Raw genomic sequence first — 17,102 nt, 5'->3', positions numbered from 1 at the left:
TCTTTGCCTGTTTCAATTCCTCGATGTTCCAATTTTTCAGTTTCTCAATATATATATATCGATTTTTGGATTTCTCAATTCCTCGATTATTTTTTTCTTGAGTTTGTCAATTTTTCGATATTTCAGATTTCAGTTTCACGATTTGAAATTTTTTCATTATTCGATTTCGATTTTTAAATTTTTCGTTTTTTCAATTTTTGACGTTTCAAAATTTTTGACCGAAATTTAAATTAATTGACGTTTCAATTTTTCGACTTTTCGACTTCTAGATTTTTCGACTTTTTGACTTTTCTATTTTTGGGTCTTTTATGTTTTCCATTTCTGATTTCTCGAATTTTTGTTGTTTCGATTTTTTGACTGCTGGGTTTTTGATTTTTCATTTTATCATTTTCCTATTTCTTGGTTTTTCAATTTGTCAATTTTTCAGTTCAGGAATTTTTCAATACAAGATTTGAAACTGCAATTTTTCGATTTTTCAATTTCTCGGTTTCCTAATTTTTTTAATTTTCCGATTTTTTAAAATTTAGATTCTTTGGTTTTTCAATTTTTCAATTTCTCTCGATTTCTGTATTTTTCAATTTTTCAATTCTGTAGCTTTTCAAATTTTCTCCATTTTTTAGTATTCAAATTTTTCAATTTTTTAATGTTTCGATTTCTCGAACTTTCGATTTTTGGACTTCTCGGTTTTTCAGTTCTTCGACTTCTAAAATTTTTTATTTTTCGCTCTTTAATTTTTTAGATTTTTCAGCTTTTCGATCTTTGCTTGTTTCAATTCCCCGATGTTCCAATTTTTCAGTTTCTCAATATGTATATCGATTTTTGGATTTCTCAATTTCTCGATTATTTTTTTCTTGAGTTTCTCAATTTTTCGATATTTCAGATTTCAGTTTCACGATTTGAAATTTTTTCATTATTCGATTTCGATTTTTAAATTTTTCGTTTTTTCAATTTTTGACGTTTCAAAATTTAAATTTTTATTTTTAAAATTTAGATTCTTTGATTTTTCCATTTTTCAATTTCTCTCTATTTCTCTGTTTTTAAATTTTTCAATTCTTTAGTTTTTCTATTGTTTTCCGTTTTTTAGATTTCAAAATTTTCAATTCTTTGACGTTTCGATTTCTCGAACTTTCGATTTTTGGACTTCTCGGTTTTTGAATTTTTCGATTTCTAAATTTTTTTTATTTTTCAGTCTTTAATTTTTTCGATTTTTCAGTTTTTCGATCTTTGCCTGTTTCAATTCCTGGATGTTCCAATTTTTCATTTTCTCAATTTGTATATGTATTTTTGGATTTCTCAATTTCTCGATTATTTTTTTCTTGAATTTGTCAATTTTTCGATATTTCAGATTTCAGTTTAACGATTTTTCAATTTTTTCATTATCCGATTTTCGATTTTTCAATTTTTCGTTTTTTCAATTTTTGGCGTTTCAAAATTTTTTATCGAAATTTAAATTAATCGGCTTTCAATTTTTCGACTTTTCGATTTCTCGATTTTTCGACTTTCGACTTCTCTAGTTTTTAGTTTTTTGACTTTTCCATTTCGATTTGTCGAATTTTCGATGTTTCGATTTTTCGACTGCTTAATTTATCAAGATTTCAGTTTGGGAATTTTTCAATAGATATTTCAATTTTTCGATTTTCGATTTTAAAGTTTGTGATTTTTGAATTTTTGGCGATTCTAAATTTTTGATTTTTCGAATTTCAAATTAATTGACGTTTCAATTTTTCGACTTTTCGACTTCTGGATTTTTCGCTTTTTGACTTTTTTATTTTTGGAACTTTTAAGTTTTCCGTTTCTGATTTCTCGAATTTTTGTTGTTTCGATTTTTTGACTGCTCGGTTTTTGATTTTTCAGTTTTTTATTTTCCTATTTCTTGGTTTTTCAAGTTATCAATTTTTCAGATCAGGAATTTGTCTTCAATTTTTCGATTTTTCAATTTCTTGGTTTCCTGATTTTTTTAATTTTCCGATTTTTTAAAATTTAGATTCTTTGGTTTTTCAATTTTTCAATTTCTCTCGATTTCTGTATTTTTCAACTTTACAATTCTGTAGTTTTTCATTTTTTTTTCATTTTTTAGTACTCAAATTTTTCAATTTTTTAATGTTTCGATTTCTCGAACTTTCGATTTTTGGACTTCTCGGTTTTTCAGTTCTTCGATTTCTAAAATTTTTTAATTTTCGCTCTTTAATTTTTTCGATTTTTCAGTTTTTCGATCTTTGCTTGTTTCAATTCCTCGATGTTCCAATTTTTCAGCTCCTCAAAGTGTGTATCGATTTTTGCATTTCTCAATTTCTCGATTATTTTTTTCGAGTTTCTCAATTTTTCGATATATCAGATTTCAGTTTCACGATTTGAAATTTTTTCGTTATTCGATTTCGATTTTTTAATTTTTCGTTTTTTCAATTTTTGACGTTTCAAAATTTTTGATCGAAATTTAAATTAATTGGCGTTTCAATTTTTCGACTTTTCGACTTCTAGATTTTTCGACTTTTTGGACTTTTCGATTTTTTGATTTTTCAGTTTTCACTTTTACATTTTTTGATTTTTCCATTTTTCAATTTTTCTATTTCCTGATTTTTTGACTTTTCAATTTTTCAATTTTAAGTGTTTCGTTTCTCGATTTTTCCATTTTCGGTTTCTTTAGTTTTTCAATACTTTTTCCATTCTTTAGTTTCAAATTTTCAATTTTTTGTTGTATCGAATTCTCGATTTTTCGATCTTTCGGGTTCTTATAGAGAAATTAGAATTTGGCAATTAAGCTCCGCCCCTCGGCTCACAACTAATAAGAAAATTCATCACAATTGAAACCAGGGTGGGTGGGCGGGGTTTTGTATTTTGCCATTTTTTTCTTATATATACGCAGTTTTCTCGTCACGACAAGAAACTGAAACCTGTTTAAAATGGTAAATTTGTAGAGAAGTGTGAGAGAAAAGAAAAAATCAAATTATAAGCCCCGCCCACCCGCCCGGTCCCAGTTGTGACGATTTTTCCTTATTCGTTGTGAGAAAGGAGGCGGAGCTTAATTGCAAAATCCTTTAGAACAAAATAGGCAAAAAAAGGCACTCATATCAAAAATAGACAAATAGGCTAAAACAAGTATAGTTCAAATAAAATCATTTACCCTACAACCAAAATGATTACCTAGAATCCGCTTTTTATTTATCAGTTATCACTGAAACAAACCACATGGCCGTCTTCAATTTCAGTCGAACTTCCACCTTCAGTTCTGGTTACACACTTTTATTTTACTTTCAACTACAACAGTCAACGTGTAAACACCCTCGAAACCACCATGAGCAACCTCACTTTCCTGGAAGACCCAGCTTTCGATCGCACGCAAATATCGCAACCCGTGGGAATGAAATCCATTATCCGAGAGATTTTTTTCATCATCGCAGAAATAATAAACGTGTTTATTTGTGCGTGTTCGGCAGGAGCTTCTGTGTTTCTCGTTTGTGTTTACCTGAAGTTCGGGACAATACGGAGGAAAAGTAGTGTGTTTTTGCTGTATTATGCGGTGGGATGTTGTATCGATATGTTGTTGTTTCCCCTCGCCAACGTACTAGCTAACCAATTGGTGAATGAAGAGGCGTATTGGAATCTGCTGTGTATCGTTTACACGACGTCCGAAAACACGTATATCTTGGTGTTCGTTTTTGGGACAGCTTTGGGAGTTTATTGGTTTGTGGAAAAATTTCAAAGAAGGTGGATTCGAAAAGTTCCACGTTTTCGAATCTGGTTGACGGGAATTTGTTACGTAGTTTTTGTTGTTAAAGTTGTTGTTAATGTTGTTCAGTGTTTGGTGACGGTGTGGTTGGGTACTAGTCACGTGGTAGTGGCGGTTTGTTGTAGTTTAATGATTGTGTTAATTGTAGTCGATGTTGTTGTATATAAATCTAGACCGTTGACGAAAAGTCAAGCAAAAACTAAATATCAGTTAGATGTATCCAACTACGTAGTTTTTAGTTACGTTCCACTTTTACTTTGTTCATACATACAATTTGCTTTTCGTATTCACAATATGTTTGCGCTTTTTCTAGACGTCTTATTCCGTTTTGCGCAATTTCTGGCTCATAGCGGCCCGATTGTCGTTGTGTACTGGTTAGGACAAAACAACAAATATTTTAAAGCGGCCTATGGAAGTTTATTTAAAAGATCGACAACCAGGTACGACGAAAACGATATGGGACGTCACTTCAAATATAATGTAACCGATAATGTAGTACCGATTGTCACTAACGATAATGAATTTACAAATAGCACTGCCTACGCCATTATAATATAAATCCACTTTGTAATTATTCTCCTTCATTTTGAAATAAAAACAAGAAGTTTACTTGCAATTTCCTAGAAACGATAATCTGAAACTGGTTTTCAGGATAATTTATACCACTGTTGTTACGTACGTATGTGATGACTATGGGTTTCAGTATGATAATAAAATTTACTCAGGCTCAAATATCGCACGTCAGTTCGACACCTACTCTTGGTCTTGACTTTATACCAAGATGTAAATTAAGGCGAAAAAAATTGTTTTGCAGTCCAGAATGAAATTGGTCGTTAAGTTCATCGTTGTAAACATTCTCGTGTTTGCGTCACGTGCTTACAAGTCGGTCGTAAATTTCTTCAAATTCGGGTTCCTGTAGATTTATAGTGTGTCGAAATGTTGTAGAATATATTAGTTTTATTTTATAAAATTTAAATAAATTTGACTACGCAAAACTTTGAGGTGACTTTGTTGCGTTTCGGTGCACGATATTTTTAAAATAATATAGAATTTGACAACAATCGGTACCGTAGTTTCCGAGATTTTTTCTGACTAAGCAAAATGGGCACAGACGACAGATGGAAACGTGGCTCACTTTTTCGTACTGTAGGGGTCATGAAACGTCGAGAAAACGTGAAACCAACTCGGAAAGTAAAAAAACACAAAGAATCGCCGAGATTCTTTATCGCCGAGATTCTTTCACATTCTTAAAAAAAAGCACAAATGGCTACTGAGATTCTTTTATATTCTTAAAAAAAAACGAAAGGGGTCGCAGATTTTTTTACTTGTTTAAAAAAAGACACAACATTCAAGAGATTTTTTTAACATCTTCAAAAAACAAACACAACAAGGGCCTCCACATTTCGTAACATTTTCAAAAAATAATACACTAGGGCCTCCAAGATTATTTCAACTACTTCAAAAAATAAAGCACTAAGGCCCTTTAAAGTTATGATATTCTTTAGAAAACACAAAGGGCCCTCGAGATTCTTCCGACTTCTTAAAAAATAATACACTAAGGACCCTCAAGATTCTTGAACATTCTTAAAAAAAGATAAAAAAAAAGCCCTTGAAATTCTTTCATATTCTTAAATAAAGACACAAAGGGTACCCGAGATTCTTTCAACATCTTCAAAAAAATTGGTACACTAGAGACCCACAAGAATATTTCAATTAATTCAAAAAACAAACACACTAAGGGCCCCCAGAATTTCTTCCACTTCTTCTAAAAGTAATACATTAGGTCCTCCAACATAATTTCAACTACTTCAAAAAACAAAGCATTAAAGCCCTTTGAATTTTTTCATATTCCTAAAAAAAAACACAAAGGGCGCTCGAGATTCTTTCGACTTCTTAAAAAATGATACACTAAAAACCCTCAAGATTTTTACAACTTCTTAAAAAAATAATACACTAACAACCCTCAAGATTTTTAAACGTTCTTAAAAAAAAACAAAACAAGCCCTTGAAATTCTTTCATATTCTTAAAAAAAGATACAAATGGTCCACGAGATTTCTTCAACTTCTTTAAAAAAAAAAATAGTACACTAGGGACTCACCAGAACATTTCAATTACTTCAAAAAATAAAGCACTGGTGCCCTTTGAATTCTTTTATATTATTAAAAAAAATACAAAAGGCCCCCAAGATTCCTTCAACTTCTTAAAATATAATACACCAGGGACCCCCAAGATTCTTACAACTTCTTAAAAAATTAATACACTAAGAACCTTCAAGATTCTTAAACATTCTTAAAAAAAGAGATAAAAAACGCCCTTGAAATTCTTTCAACTTCTTAAAATATAATAAACTAGTGACCCCCAAGATTATTTCAACTATTCCAAAAAATAAAGCACTGCAACCTTTTAAATTCATTCATATATCATACAAAAGAAAAAACTCAAAGGGCCTTCAAGATTCTTAAACATTCTTAAAAAAAGATAAAAAAAGGCCTTGAATTTTTTTCATATTCTTAAAAAAAGACACAAAGGGTACCCAAGATTCTTTCAACTTCTTAAAAAAAAATAGTACACTAGAGAGCCACAAGAGTAGTTCAATTACTTCAAAAAACAAACACACTAAGGGCCCCCAGAATTTTTTCCACTTCTTCAAAAAATAATACATTAGGTCCTCTAAAATAATTTCAACTACTTCAAAAGATAAAACACTAAAAGCACTTTGAATTTTTTCATATTCTTAAAAAAAACACAAAGGGCGCTCGAGATTCTTTCGAGCGCTCGAGATTCTTTCGACTTCTTAAAAATTGATACACTAAGAACCCTCAAGATTCTTACAACTTCTTAAAAAAATAATACACTAACCCTCAAGATTTTTAAACGTTCTTAAAAAAAAACAAAACAGGCCCTTGAAATTATTTCATATTCTTAAAAAAAGATACAAGTGGTCCACGAGATTTCTTCAACTTCTTTAAAAAAAAAATAGTACACTAGGGACTCACCAGAACATTTCAATTACTTAAAAAAATAAAGCACTGGAACCCTTTGAATTCCTTCATATTATTAAAAAAAAATACAAAGGGTCCCCAAGATTCCTTCAACTTTTTAAAATATAATACACTAGGGACCCCCAAGATTCTTACAACTTTTTAAAAAATTAATACACTAAGGGCCCTCAAGATTCTTAAACATTCTTAAAAAAAGATGAAAGAAGCCCTTGAAATTTTTTCATATTCTTAAAAAAAGACACAAAGAGTACCCGAGATTCTTACAATTTCTTCAAAAAAAAAATAGTACACTAGAGACCCACAAGAATATTTCAATTACTTCAAAAAACAAACGCAATATGGGTCCCCAGAATTTTTTCCACTTCTTCAAAAAATAATCCATTAGGTCCTCTAAGATGATTTCAACTACTTCAAAAGATAAAGCACTAAAAGCCCTTTGAATTTTTTCATATTCTAAAAAAAAAACACAAAGGGCGCTCGAGATTCTCTCGACTTCTTAAAAAATGATACACTAAGAACCCTCAAGATCCTTAGAACTTCTTAAAAAAATAATACACTAAGGACCCTGAAGATTCTTAAACGTTCTTGAAAAAAGACACAAATGGTCCACGAGATTTCTTCAACTTAAAAAAAAAAATAGTACACTAGGGACTCACCAGAACATTTCAATTATTTCAAAAAATAAAGCACTGGAGCCCTTTAAATTCATTCATATTCTTAAAAAAAGGGCTCCCAAGATTCTTTCAACTTCTTAAAATATAATACACTAGGGACCTCCAAAATTATTTCAACTACTTCAAAAAACACAGCATTGCAGCCCTTTAAATTATTTCATTTTTCATAAAAAAAAAACTCAAAGGGGCCTCAAGATTATTACAGCTTCTTAAAAAAATAATACACTAAGGAACCTCAAGATTCTTAAACATTCTTAAAAAAAGATAAAAGAGGCCCTTGAAATTCTTCCATATTCTTAAAAAAGACACTAAAAGAGTACCTGAAATTCTTTCAACTTCTTCAAAAAAAATCCACTATTGGCCCCCAACAATATTTGAATTACTTCAAAAAACAAACACACGAAGGGCCCCAAAAATTCTTCCCACTTCTTCAAAAAATAATACACTAGGGCCTCCATGATTATTTCAACTACTTCAAAAAATAAAACACTAAGGCCCTTTAAAGTTTTCATATTCTTTAGAAAACACAAAGGGCCCTCGAGATTCTTTCGAGTTGTTAAAAATTGATACACTAAGAACAATCGAGATTATTAAACATTCTTAAAAAAAGATAAAATAGGCCCTTGAAATACTTTCATGTTCTTAAAAAAACACAAAGGGTACCCAACATTCTTTCAAATTCCTCAAAAAAAAAATAGAACACTAGGGACCCACAAAAATGTTTCAATTACTTCAAAAAACAAATACACTAAGGGCCCCCATGCCCCCAAAATTCTTTCCACCTTTCAGCCCTTTAAATTTTTTCATGTTCTTAAAAAAACACAAAGGGCCCTCGAGATTCTTTGGACTCCTTAAAAAAATAATACACTAAGGACTGTCAAGATTTTTAAACATTCTTAAAAAAACACAAAAATGGCCCTTGAAATTTTTTAAACTTCTTCAAAAAAAGTTACTTCCAAAAATAAATCACTAGGAGCCCTTTAGATTCTTTCAGTTTCTTAAAAAAAATAGTACACTAGGAACTCACTAGAATATTTCAATGACTTCAAAAAACAATCACACTAAGAACCCCGAAAATTCTTTCCCCTTTTTCAAAAAAATAATACACTAAGGACTCAAAGATTTTTCTAACTACTCCAAAAAACAAAACACTAGGAACTCTTTAGGTTCTTTTAACTTCTTCAAAAAATAACAGGGTCCCCAAGATTATTTCACTTATTTAAAAAAAAGACACAAGAGACCCCTGAGATCCTTCCACATTAAAAAAACACAAGGGGCGCCAAATTTTTTTTCACAAAAATCTAGAATACATTATTTTATAAAATTTAAATAACATTTTGTACGCAAAATTTGACCTGACATCGCATTGTTGGTGAATGGATTAGACAAATTTCGGTTAGCGTTTTACCAATCTATACCATCTTCCCAAAATACCTATAAAACTTGACAACACACGGTCCATTATTTTCGGAGATTTTTTCTGTCTAGAAAATAACGACGGCCACATGAACCGATTTTTGTGTAGTCTTAGGTCAGGAAACGTCGAGAAAACACAAATTTGCCGTTTGTTAAATGGAACTCCTTAATTTACGTTTAGAAAGTAAAAATGTTGTTTTAAATTCCATAAATTAACATAAATGTGCATAAATTTCGGTCGGTTTATGGAAATATGTGGACGCATTTGATGCATATTTTAAAAGAACAATATTAGTAACAAAAACGCATATTATAAAGGAAAGGAAGCTCAGAGCGAGCAAGAAGAACTCAGAAAATAACAGACAACACATTTATTATTTAAAAAATTTACTGAATAAGTTAGTAATTTAACAAACGTGGAAGTGTTATACAATTTAGATCAAGTTCGCCACTCTATTCTAAATTTGCTATAAACTTTACGTAGAAAATATCACAGACAACTACTTGTACAAGTCATTAAACCCGCTGAAAAAAATTTATTAACAATATCTTTTGTTTGAGCTTAATTTCAAAGAAAATATGTAACAATAAATACATATTCATGAACAACACAACCTTTACATTACCAATACACTTTTTGTTAATTTTTCAAGCAACAAAAGTTAACAAAGTTCATTTTGACCATCATTAGTAGTCGTCTGTCATTCTAACAAGCTCGGGATCCGGCCCCGCCACCACCTTCTTGTTTTTCCTCATGAAAAAACTCTGCCTCACTCGCTCGTTGTACAACATGATTATGAACAAAACCGCAAAAGCGCTGCTAAAACTCAGCGCGTTAACAAAGAAATCAACGAAATAAACGTGAAATCGATCCGCCCAGCTGATATCTAAATTGAACCGTAAATAAATCGTGATTAAACATATCGGGAAATTGGTAATTAAATTGACGAGTGAAATCATCAAAGCGTAATTGGACGTGTCCTGGACCTCATCGAGGAAAATTTTGCACAGGACGAAAACCAACCCGACTAGAATATAAACGGCCACATTGACGACGTCGCTGCCCGGTCCGTACACTTCGTATATGAATTTATTTATCGCGAAGTAGTAATACACATAAAACGAACATACCAGAGCCGGCACCGCCATAAGGAAATACACGAAGATGTCACATTTGGGCTTGAGCGGCCCTAAATACCTCGAAAACAGCCACGCCAGCATGAGCGAACTCCCGTACGACCTACCCAGTCCAGAAATAATCTGCGATACCAAAGCGGCGTCTTTGCTAATGGGGAAGTCATCTCCGATAATAGCCCCAAATTCTCTTGATAGTTTTTCCAGCAACACGGCGAAATTTATAGCGGCCCAAACACTAACAATAAAATTGGTTTTCGTTCTGGTTTCCTTGTGATAAATCAAAACTGTTGCGATGTATAAGTAAGCCAAGAGGGCGAACGTTTCCAAACTTGTGAGAAATGCGAAGGAAAACGTGCCATATTTTTCATCGAAGCCATATTTTTCTTGTAGGAGCGCGTTCCTTTCGAGCTCGAGAATGTAGCGTGCATTGTTTACAGAAGGCTGCATCGTTCTACAAAGGTCTAATTGGCGTTTTGAGCACGAGGGACAAAATACTCACCCGATCACGCAGGAGTTCGCTTTGGACTAGTGGGCTTCGATCAAGAGTTTTATCGCGAGTTCAAAGGTTCAGAGATTGTGCGGTAGGGTCATCCACCATCGTTGCACTGTGGGCCTCTGCTTCGACTCAGCCCGACGCGGATTTTTCCCTCCCGGACAACTCGAAACCGTTTGTTTGACCTTGGGAAAAAAACCGGAATTCGATTTTTTTGAGCCGGCTCGGCCGTCATGGAAAGATGGACTAGGTGATTGCCGAATTGATACCACTTTGAGAATAACCGGGTTAAGCCCGGTTGAGAGTTCAGGGATTCGGAGGTCTGATAGCGGCAGAAATGTAACGCGAAACCCATCACTGGCGATTATTCCATGAACATGTTTGTAAACAAATACACAAACATCAACAACTTTTTAGTTTTGTTGTAATTGACCAATCAGTATTATTATTCCAATCGCAATAATTAATGTAGTTTAATGGAGGTTGGACATTTAAGTAGTGAGGTTTCCGGTTTCAGTTAATTCTGCTCAGGAATGTAGTAACATAAGAACGAAAAGATGTTATTGATTGAATTATTGTATCACTGGAATTTGCAATTTCATACTCTACTAACATAATTGTCATCAAAGCAATTTCGATGGCAAAAGAAGTAAATGTCACCGTTGAATGATAATTTTTATAGTGAACATTTTTAGCTCTGATATAATATGTTTTATTCTCCGTGCCTGATAAAATTGACGAAATTGTAGATAACGCACAAAAATGAACTTGTTTTTTCTCTTTAGTTATAAAGAATATTATAACACAATTAACGTTCTTTTGATATGCTATATGCAGAATGCTTGCTCTAGAGTGCCAAAAAGTAGTAGTTTAAAAAAAATGTATGAATTTATTAAAAAATTACGAAAAACCATTAGAGTTATCGAAGAAATGAAAGCGGGAGTGACTTCTACGGCCCGAAATCTACAAGAAAATGTATTTAGTGCAACTGCGAAAATTTTGTTGAAAATTGGTCGAAAATTGGGCGGATTTTGCATATTTTTCAATGTTTTAAATGACGATTCTGGAAAAACCATTCGAGTTATCGAAGAAGTGAAAGCGGATCTGACTTCTGCGGCCCGAAATCTACAGGAAAATGTATTTAGTGAAATTTCGAAAAAAGATTATAAAAATTCTAAACATTCTAAAAATTACTTTTCAAATGTTTGATTTCTCGATTTTTGTTTTTTGAATTTTCGGTTTTCGATTTCTCGATTTTCGATTTTTCGCATTTTCGGGTTTTGACATGTGATCCATTTTTTACTTTTCGATTTTTCAGTTTTTCTATTCTTTGATTTGTCAATTGTTTCACTCTCCGAATTTTCGATTTTTACTTTTTTCCCATTTTCGAAATTTTGAGTTTCCATTTATCGATTTTGCGATTTTTCGAATTTTTGACATTAAAATTTTCAAATTTTTTCGATTATACGATTTTCGGTTTTTCAATTTTTGTGTATTTCGATTTCTCGATTTTCCATTTCTTGAGTTCTAGATTTTTCGAAATTTTAATATTTCAAATTTTCGATTTTTCGAATTGAAATTTTCAAATTCTTTGGATTTTGCGATATTCGATCATTTTTTTACTTTTCAAATTTTTGATTTCTCGATTTTTGTTTTTTGAATTTTCGGTTTTCGATTTCTCGATTTTTGATTTTTAGCATTTTCGGGTCTTGAAATTTCTTATTTCGATTTTTGATATTCGATCAATTTTTTACTTTTCGATTTTTCAGTTTTTTCATTCTTTGATTCGTCAATTGTTTCACCCTCCGAATTTTCGGTTTTTCCTTTTTCCCCATTTTCGAAATTTTGAGTTTCTATTTTTTGATTTTCCGATTTTTCGAATTTTTGATTTTAGAATTTTAAAATTTTTTCTATTATACGATTTTCGGTCTTTCGATTTTTCAATTTTTTGTATTTCGATTTCTCGATTTTCCATTTTTTGATTTCTGGATTTTTCGAAATTTCAATATTTCAGATATTCGATTTCAAACCCCAGAAATTTCAAAAATTCCGGATATTCCGAGACTCTAGAGATTCCAGAAGTTTCAAAGATTCCAGATATTCCGGAATTCAAGAGGTTCTAAAGATTCTGATGATTGTTCTAAGAGCATAAAGATTCCAAAAAATTCAAAAATACCAAAGTTTCATCACTTCTGAAATTTCGAGTTTTCATTTTTCGTTTTTGCGATTTTTCGAATTTTTGATATTGGAATTTTCAAATTCTTTCGATTATACGATTTTCGGATTTTACATTTTCGAATTTTCAATTTTTCCTTATTTCGATTTCTGTATTTCACGATATTTCTATTTCTGGATTTTTCGAAATTTGGATATTCGAAAATTTTTTTTCAAATTTTTGATTACTCAAGTTTTCGATTTCTTGACTTTCAATCCCTCGGAATTCGATATCTCGATTTTCGATTTTCAATTTTTTGACATGGAATTTTTAATTTCTTTCGATTTTCGGATTTCAATTTTTCTATATTTCCATCTCTCGATTTTCGATTTTTCGATTTCTGGACTTTTCGAATTTTCGATATTTCGAATTTTGCGATTTTTCACAATTTCGATATTTTGAATTTTGCGATTTTTCAAATTTTTGACATTGGAATTTACAAATTCTTTGGATTTTGCGATATTCGGTCTTTTTTTTACTTTTCAAATTTTTGATTTCTCGATTTTTGTTTTGTGAATTTCGTAGTTTTGAATTCTCGGTTTTCGATTTTTCGCATTATCGAGTTTTGAAATTTAATATTTCCCTGTTTCAGTATTTCCACTCTTTCATTCATCAATTGTTTCACTCTTCGAATTTTCGACTTTTCCTTTTTTCCCGTTTTAGAAATTTTGAGTTTCCATTTTCTGAATTTGTGATTTTTCGAATTTTTGATATTAGAATTTCCAAATTTTTTCGAATATACCATTTTCGGTTTTTCGATTTTCGAATTTTCATTTTTGTGTATTTCGATTTCTCGATTTTCCATCTTTTGATTTCTGGATTTTTCGAAATTGCAATATTTAAAATTTTCGTTTTTTGAATTTTTGATATTGGAATCTCTAATCTCTTTCGATTTCCAATTTCTGGATTTCCAACTTTCAATTTCCAGGGATTCTAGGAATTCTAAAGATTCCAAAGATTCAAAAAATTTTGACAGCTTCTGAAGATTCTAAAGATTCCGAATATTCCAAAGATTATAAAGATTCCAAAAGTTCCAAAATTGCAAATATTCCGAGTTTACGAATCCCAGAAGTTGTCAAGATTCGAAAGATTCTGAAGATTCTGAAGATTCTAAAGATCCTAGAAATTCTGACGATTCTAAGGGTCCCGAGGATTCCGAAGATTCTGAGAGCTTTGAAGTTCCAGAAGATCCTGAAGAATTATAATGAGGATTCCAAAGATGTCAAAGATTCCAAAGGTTCCAGAGATTCTAGAAATTTCGAAGAGTCGAAAGATTCTGAAGGTTCTAAAGATTCCTAAGATTCTGAAAATTCTGAAGAGATCAAAGTTTCTAACAATTTCGAAGTTTCTGAAGAATTTAAAAATTATAAAAGTTCCAATATTTCACACACTGTTTTCAGACATTTCGAGACCATAGAAACTCCAGTAATTCTGCGGATTTTGCATATTTTTAAATGTTTCAAAGGACGATTCTGGAAAAACCATTCGAGTTTTTGAAGAAGTGAAAGCGGATATGACTTCTGCGGCCCGAAATCTACAAGAAAATATATTTAGTGAAATTTCGAAAATTTTGTTGAAAATTGGTCGAAAATTGGACGGATTTTGCATATTTTTCTATGTTTCAAAGGACGATTCGGGAAAAACCATTGGAGTTATCGAAGATATGAAAGCGGAAATGACTTCTGCGGCCCGAAATCTAGAAGAAAAGGTATTTAGTGAAATTTCGAAAATTTTGTTGAAAATTGGTTGAAAATTGGGCGGATTTTGCATATTTTTCAATGTTTTAAATGACGATTCTGGAAAAACCATTTGAGTTATCGAAGAAGTGAAAGCGGATATGACTTCTGCAGCTCGAAATCTACAGGAAAATGTATTTAGTGAAATTTCGAAAAAAGATTATAAAAATTCTAAAGATTTTAAAAATTACTTTTCAAATGTTTGATTTCTCGATTTTTGTTTTTTGAATTTTCGGTTTTCGATTTCTCGATTTTCGATTTTTCGCATTTTCGGGATTTGATGTGCGATCAATTTTTTACTTTTCGATTTTTCAGTTTTTCTATTCTTTGATTTGTCAATTGTTTCACTCTCCGAATTTTCGATTTTTACTTTTTTCCCATTTTCGAAATTTTGAGTTTCCATTTTTCGATTTTGCGATTTTTCGAATTTTTGACATTAAAATTTTCAAATTTTTTCGATTATACGATTTTCGGTTTTTCAATTTTTGTGTATTTCGATTTCTCGATTTTCCATTTCTTGATTTCTAGATTTTTCGAAATTTTAATATTTCAAATTTTCGATTTTTCGAATTGAAATTTTCAAATTCTTTGGATTTTGCGATATTCGATCATTTTTTTACTTTTCAAATTTTTGATTTCTCGATTTTTGTTTTTTGAATTTTCGGTTTTCGATTTCTCGATTTTTGATTTTTAGCATTTTCGGATTTTGAAATTTTTATTTCCATTTTTGATATTCGATCAATTTTTTACTTTTCGATTTTTCAGTTTTTTCATTCTTTGATTCGTCAATTGTTTCACTCTCCGAATTTTCGATTTTTCCTTTTTCCCCATTTTCGAAATTTTGAGTTTCTATTTTTTGATTTTCCGATTTTCGAATTTTTGATATTAGAATTTTAAATTTTTTTCTATTATACGATTTTCGGTCTTTCGATTTTTCAATTTTTTGTATTTCGATTTCTCGATTTTCCACTTTTTGATTTCTGGATTTTTCGAAATTTCAATATTTCAGATATTCGACTTCAAACCCCAGAAATTTCAAAAATTCCCGATATTCCGAGACTCTAGAGATTCCAGAAGTTTCAAAGATTCTAGATATTCCGGAATTCAAGAGGTTCTAAAGATTCTGATGATTGTTCTAAGAGCATAAAGATTCCAAAAAATTCAAAAATACCAAAGTTTCATCACTTCTGAAATTTCGAGTTTTCATTTTTTGTTTTTGCGATTTTTCGAATTTTTGATACTGGAATTTTCAAATTCTTTCGATTATACGATTTTCGGATTTTAGATTTTCGAATTTTCAATTTTTCCTTATTTCGATTTCTGTATTTCACGATATTTCTATTTCTGGATTTTTCGAAATTTGGATATTCGAAAATTTTTTTTCAAATTTTTGATTACTCAAGTTTTCGATTTCTTAACTTTCAATCCCTCGGATTTCGATATCTCGATTTTCGATTTTCAATTTTTTGACATGGAATTTTTAATTTCTTCCGATTTTCGGATTTCAATTTTTCTATATTTCCATCTCTCGGTTTTCGATTTTTCGATTTCTGGACTTTTCGAATTTTCGATATTTCGAATTTTGCGATTTTTCACATTTTCGATATTTTGAATTTTGCGATTTTTAAAATTTTTGACATTGGAATTTTCAAATTCTTTGGATTTTGCGATATTCGGTCTTTTTTATTACTTTTCAAATTTTTGATTTCTCGATTTTTGTTTTGTGAATTTCGTAGTTTTGAATTTTCGGTTTTCGATTTTTCGCATTATCGAGTTTTGAAATTTAATATTTCCCTGTTTCAGTTTTTCCACTCTTTCATTCATCAATTGTTTCACTCTTCGAATTTTCGACTTTTCCTTTTTTCCCATTTTAGAAATTTTGAGTTTCCATTTTCTGAATTTGTGATTTTTCGAATTTTTGATATTAGAATATCCAAATTTTTTCGAATATACCATTTTCGGTTTTTCGATTTTCGAATTTTCATTTTTGTGTATTTCGATTTCTCGATTTTCCATTTTTTGATTTCTGGATTTTTCGAAATTACAATATTTAAAATTTTCGTTTTTTGAATTTTTGAAATTGGAATCTCTAATCTCTTCCGATTTCCAATTCCTGGATTTCCAAGTTTCAATTTCCAGGGATTCTAGGAATTCTAAAGATTCCGAAGATCCAAAAAATTTTGACAGCTTCTGAAGATTCTAAAGATTCCGAATATTCCAAAGATTATAAAGATTCCAAAAGTTCCAAAATTGCAAATATTCCGAGTTTACGAATCCCAGAGGTTGTCAACATTCGAAAGATTCTGAAGATTCTGAAGATTCTAAAGATCCTAGAAATTCTGAAGATTCTAAGGGTCCCGAGGATTCCGAAGATTCTGAGAGCTTTGAAGTTCCAGAAGATCCTGAAGAATTATAATGAGGATTCCAAAGATGTCAAAGATTCCAAAGGTTCCAGAGATTCTAGAAATTTCGAAGAGTCGAAAGATTCTGAAGGTTCTAAAGATTCCTAAGATTCTGAAAATTCTGAAGAGATCAAAGTTTCTAACAATTTTGAAGTTTCTGAAGAATTTAAAAATTATAAAAGTTCCAATATTTCACACACTGTTTTCAGACATTTCGAGACCATAGAAACTCCAGTAATTCTGCGGATTTTGCATATTTTTAAATGTTTCAAAGGACGATTCTGGAAAAACCATTCGAG

General features: G+C 31.0%; 2 protein-coding genes across 2 annotated transcripts in view; one reads left to right on the top strand and one right to left on the bottom strand.

The window, feature by feature from the left end:
- LOC135136119 (somatostatin receptor type 2-like) overlaps positions 1-17,102 on the top strand; it is a 356,309-nt gene that overhangs the window by 238,423 nt on the left and 100,784 nt on the right. The window lies entirely within an intron of this gene.
- On the bottom strand, positions 9,191-10,616 carry LOC135136123 (uncharacterized). The gene is made up of 2 exons (XM_064065255.1): positions 10,457-10,616; positions 9,191-10,408 (listed from the first exon to the last, which is right to left on the bottom strand). Exon 2 carries the CDS (start codon positions 10,402-10,404, stop codon positions 9,508-9,510), a length of 897 nt encoding a protein of 298 aa, XP_063921325.1. The 5' UTR covers positions 10,405-10,408; positions 10,457-10,616; the 3' UTR covers positions 9,191-9,507.

The sequence above is a fragment of the Zophobas morio genome, unplaced genomic scaffold, assembly GCF_036711695.1.
Source record: "Zophobas morio isolate AGI-343-1 ecotype UQ-CSIRO unplaced genomic scaffold, CSIRO_AGI_Zmor_V1 ptg000026l, whole genome shotgun sequence".
Taxonomy (NCBI): domain Eukaryota; kingdom Metazoa; phylum Arthropoda; class Insecta; order Coleoptera; family Tenebrionidae; genus Zophobas; species Zophobas morio.
Note: the sequence above shows the minus strand (reverse complement) of the source record. Positions and strands in the feature narration are given on the sequence as shown.

Coding starts and splice junctions, on each gene's coding strand:
- LOC135136123 (XM_064065255.1), bottom strand. CDS start 10,404: ATGCAGCCTTCTGTAAACAATGCACGCTACATTCTCGAGCTCGAAAGG.